The 5,722-nt window shown below is 27.8% G+C and overlaps 1 protein-coding gene across 1 annotated transcript in view; it reads left to right on the top strand.

The window, feature by feature from the left end:
* Positions 1-1,935, top strand: part of LOC108685237 (protein FAM60A) — a 9,270-nt gene extending 7,335 nt beyond the window's left edge. The window contains exons 3-6 of the mRNA XM_018189928.1: positions 151-304; positions 630-798; positions 999-1,155; positions 1,468-1,935. Coding sequence (XP_018045417.1) covers positions 151-304; positions 630-798; positions 999-1,155; positions 1,468-1,888 — 901 coding nt within the window. The 3' untranslated portion in view covers positions 1,889-1,935. The remainder of the gene's footprint in view (positions 1-150; positions 305-629; positions 799-998; positions 1,156-1,467) is intronic.
* The last annotated feature ends 3,787 nt before the right edge of the window (positions 1,936-5,722 follow it).

Raw genomic sequence — 5,722 nt, 5'->3', positions numbered from 1 at the left:
GTAGGAGTTAATGTCACGATTCGTAATGTATTGATGATATCACATATTTTGTTATAGTTGTATAGTGTTACATTTATATAGTTATATATTGTACAATTATATTATATTTTTTATAAATGTTTTAATAAATATTTATAAATCTTTTTACAGTTCGAGATTCACAGATAGTAAAAAGTATGAGGATGATTTTATGCTATGTTTTCAACTTGATGAGAGGCGTAGCGGAGAGATATGTAATGCATGTGTGCTTCTAGTAAAGAGATTTAAGAAGTTGCCTCCAGGAAATGATCGCAATTGGAGACATGTTAGTATCTGTTGAATAATCTTATTTTTATTATTTGAATTTTAATCTTGCTAGTATAATATAAATATCACTATTTATTAAATTATATTCCGATTCTTTTGATTGAATTTTGATTCTTGGTTTTAATTACAATCAACAAATATTTATCTACTTTATAAGAGAGAGAAAAAAAGAATTATAGACTTCTTTTTGTGACAATTGTAAGATATCAAATGTTTAGGTGACTGCTAACATTAAAATAACATTAAAATATCCAACTTATTATATATTTGATATTTTTAATTATACTATGTTATTAAATTTAAATTATCAATTTTTTTTATAGGTTGTGGATGCACGCGCTGGTCCTGGTATTAAGTCTCTGACAAAATTTAAAGCAAAAAATAAAAGAAAAGTTAAAGATATATCTGACAAACTCGCTAAGAAGAAACATGTCTATGTAAAAACAGAAACAGATCGAGAACGAAGCCCATCAATGAGCGATGATTTAATCGGTTGGTTAAACTGAATATAAAATTTTATTAATCTATTATATATGATTCAAAACATAAATATGGTTTAGAAAACAATACAAAAATTAAAAGATAGAAATAGAAATTGGGATATCTTAATAATATGTTATTAATATTTAATAATCGTATTAATTTAATAATCGTATTAAAATATTCTCTTTGTTTTTTTTTTTATATTGTAGAAGATTATACATTGGCAGATAGTAAAGCTTCGAGCAGATCGGAAAGCATCTCGGATGATGACGATGATATTGGCTCTAATGACAAACAATTAGATCTCGTTCAAGATCAGGATATGAATGAAGATAATGATTTTTTAGATTTATCTTATTACAAAAGGTAATATTATGAAAAAAATTTCATAAATCCTAAGAATTTTGCAAATTAACTTTAAGAACTAAGAATTCTTTACAAAAATTAAGTATTTTAAATAAATTAAAAAAAATTTTGTAGGAAAACAACTTTTATAAGATCTAAAAATTAGAGATGACTCAATAACTACTTCTATTACATATTTGTATATTTCTCAATTTTTATATGTTTACTATGAATATATATTTCTTTCATTGAAGATACCTATCTTAAATATTTTTTATATTGTACATATCTTAATTTGCATTTAATATATGATATTTCTTTTGTTTTATACAGAGAAATTATTTGCTGTGGCAGCATTTTCAGAGGCGCCAATGGTGAGATTATAATGTATCCATCTAGCCTGAAACCTTGCGTAAATCTTGCCAGGCGGCAACTTCTTTCTTCTTTAACAGTCACCAGTCCCACTCATAGTTCTGCATCCATCAGTCCTATTCATAGCGTTGAATCGCCATCATCAAGTTCAGAAACGAGTTCGAAACAAACAAAGACAGATAGTGACTCTTCATCCGATTCTGGTTACGATGAGTCCTCCAATCAGGGTGAGAGCAAAATAGCGAAGAATGTTCAAGTTCAGGCAGATATGAAAATGATAGAGGAAGCTGTGAGACCTGTAGAACTCGATCAGTTATCGAGTTGCAAAACCTTACAATCTGTCACCGTTACTAATCAGTCACTTCAATCAGTCTCCAATTAATGTCGGCCCTTTATAGAGGGTTAATTTATTCCTTTACTTATGACACACACGCATAAATATGTACATACGTATACAGGGTGTCTTAGATAATTTTTTAATTGCAATTTTCTATAGAATTTTCAATATAGCGAACTTTCCTTTGGCGAGAATTTCAAATTTTATATTTCTACGATATATAAAGCAAACTTTTGACTTTTTGATTCTTGCAATATTTATTTCAATTCTTTTAAATCTTAAAATATCTTTTGAGTTTCAATTTAGAGACGATTTTTCCTCGTGGAGAATATTCGAATTTTAATTCTGTAATAGAGGAGGATTTTTCAAATCCTGCTTATTGTTTAAATTATTTTTTCATTATATTACTACACATTGTTAATCCTGCTTTATTTATTGTTTAAATATTATTTTTCATTATATTATTACAAATTGTTAATACAGAGGATAATTAAATAATACAAAATGTTATTACCTTAGAAAAGAATTTTTATTAGAGATTTTACAGGAAATGTTTTGCGTCAAAATACAAAAGGAATACTTAATGATGATGAAAAAATTTTTCTCTTGAAAGTGAGACCGTGCATCAAAATATGTTCAAAACATATCCCTAAAAATCCATATAATTTCTTTTTATTGAACATTTTTTCTGAAATTAGTAGATCTCGCACAAGATACAGTAATTTATTGCAGTATAACACTATCACCCTGTATATACGAATAGGTATAAGCTGAAGTTAATTAAGTGCACTATCCCCGGGCAGCAAAGTGGCTCTGAAAGGTTTCAAACCTTCACCTCGAAGGTTTTAATACCATTTAGATGCAATTTATTATGCTAAGAATAATTAGAATTAATCATAGCGATGGACTGACGTAAACCGCCATTTCTCGAGCCGATAATTTTTAAGTCTTATATTAAGCAATATAAACACACATCAAAGTTCTGTGATGATATTGTAAAGTAAGAGACGCTCAGATTTCTTATATCGAATAGCGGTCCGAGCTGGCGGTTTACGTACTCGCTTTTCTTACACGTCAAGTGCCACCGCTTAAGGGGAGATATATGTAGGGTGTGCTGAAACAACCAAAGATAGTGTCAAAAAAGTCATAATAAATTAATGAAACATCAATACTTTTATAAAATTTTCTAATTGAAATCAGATATATTAAATAGTTACATGTTAAAGATCTGAAACTTTTTATGAAACGTTCTATAAATTTTTAAAGTTTTAATATTCTTAGACAAAAAAGCAAGATTTCATGTGTAACGATTTAGTAATTGATTCAACGAAGGTACATTGAATACAAAATTAAGATTTTAACACTTTTATCGAGAGAAAACATTGAATTTACAAAAAAAAAAGATTTTTTTGAAGTGATATCTGATGGTTGTTGCGAGACACCTTGTATAAGTTCCAAGCTGCCAATCGATTCTCGTCTGGGTCCAAGAAAAAAAAAAGAGAAAGCAAGATAGATGAAAGCGGAAATTTCTTGCATTTTCTTCCTGATCATGCTCCATGACGTAAATTAATTAATAGTAGTCACACTGACGACCCAGGACGATAGCAATAAAGAAATGCAAACAATTGTACAGCGGGACTATGGATAAAGTCTGTTTTTAGTTTGTATTTAGACAGTATTAGTAAAAAAATGAAAGATCTAGATAGAAGAATTGAAAGTGGCAATCAGATTGGCAAACTGGACCAGCGAATCTTTGTTTACAGATAATTTTAGAGAATATGATACTTATATACAGAAACATTTCTATATAGAAAGAGAGAACAAGGAAGAAAGGGAAGAATAAATAAGTAAAAACTGTTAGTTCCTAGTTAACAAAGAGATGGGCATGCTTCGATTGTACGTTTAGCGTAAAGTTTGTTTAATTCTCATTTTATATGGGACGTTCACGATTGACTGTTTTCATGTTAATGGAGCTCTTATCAATTTGGAATCGGATTTTTCTCTAATGAAAGTAAAAAACCGATTCCAAATCAATTGTAAAATTTATAAAAAATAAAATATTCTGCTAGTGTTTTGAGCCCATATAAAAATCGAGGAACATAAGTTTTAAAGATAGTCGGAAATGGTTGTTTGATACAAGTTATTTAATCTTTTTCGACTATTCTCTTTAGCGCTAAGTACACGAAGAAAAAACGGGCTAAAAAATGTACAAGCTGAGTACCTGCTGAGAACAAGCCGCAACTGTTATGGGTTGTTTTCAGGATTTTTTCCATTCTTACTAATGCACAAAAAAAGAGAAGAAAACAGAATTCGAAAAAAAGAACGATTGACTTAAGATTCATTAAAAGCAGGATTTATGTATCCGTGGAATCAAGAATCTGTAATGTTAAAGATCAATTAAACTGAACGTGAATCCGTAAATTCCAACATATATCAAAGATTCTATCTTATAGAATCATTTTTAAAAATATGTGATACGCATATTCGATACTATAAAACAATACTTAAGAATGTAGTATATTTTGTTATCTTTATGTAAAGAACCACGGATTTATAAATCATTATATTTCGAAAAAGGAAGACAAACATAATGACTCTTGGCTTAAAAGTTGGATTTGACATAATTAAAAAGTATGAAATGTGCAATAGATATTGTCGAACCCGTCCAGCGCTGAGCGAGTCATCTATATTATTCCATAAGAATTCGAAACCTAGAATTGTAAAATTCTTTCGAGTATGATAATCAAAATTATTTAAATTTAGAGGTTACTATTGGTGAACCAAAAGAGTAATCTCATTTTGAATTTAATAAACAAATAAAGATCAGAATATTAAAAGAAATCAAATAAAATTTAATAAAATTAAATGAAATTATATATTGAGATTTAAATTATTAAATTATGAAAATAGAAAAAAGCTCGTTTAAATTGCCCATCGGACTTGCGAAAACTCATCGACAATCGTATAATATCATAACAGGAAGCGATAACAGTTTTTTCATAATCAAACATCGAAAAGTCCGATCTATTGAAGGATAACGCTAACTGCCTTTTCCTGCGATAGATCACATTTGTACATTTCTTGTATGATCTCTATCATTTCTCTTTATTGTGAGATATACAATACTGATAATTATTATTATATTCTCTTATTATGATTTATCGTAGTTAATATATATGATGATCGAAGCTGGATGATTAAATAGAAAGAAAGAGTATATAATACAAATTTATATTTAAATTGAATTTAGTATTAAATATTTGTTATAAATATTTAAATCTAAATTTATATTTGAATTAAATTTAGCATTTAATGTATTTATGAAACTAAAAAACTCGACACAAAACTCAGAAAGCGAGTACTATGATTCCGTCTAGGTTACAAAACATTAGTTTCTCTTATTTATTTATTTCATAAGTCGACTTATCTTCATTACTAAATATAATATTCCTTTTTTATGTAAATTTATACATGTACATCATATGCATATATATTTTTATATGGATCAGTGATCTTTACTTCGTGATTTTTTTACACTGCCAGAAAATAAATGCAGTTATCGATGAAATAACGAGATGAAATAACAATGACTGGCAATATATCGTGAAAATTATTTATTTCTCATGTCCTTAAGTGATCAGCTAGTATCAATTATTAGCTACTAAATTGGTAATAATTAATACTTTTAAACGTCATTAACATATTGATGATACCGATATTAATTAATTGAAATCAATTGTTAGTTAATTTTTTAAATATTCAAGCAAATTTTATCAACGATATTAAATTTAAAGAAATTGCAAAATGTTTTCACATTCAAATGTGGTGTGATAAATGGCGTATCAATATAACAAAAATATTCGAATATATTTAAGAAAA

This window comes from Atta colombica, unplaced genomic scaffold (genome assembly GCF_001594045.1).
Source record: "Atta colombica isolate Treedump-2 unplaced genomic scaffold, Acol1.0 scaffold149, whole genome shotgun sequence".
NCBI lineage: Eukaryota > Metazoa > Arthropoda > Insecta > Hymenoptera > Formicidae > Atta > Atta colombica.
Note: the sequence above shows the minus strand (reverse complement) of the source record. Positions and strands in the feature narration are given on the sequence as shown.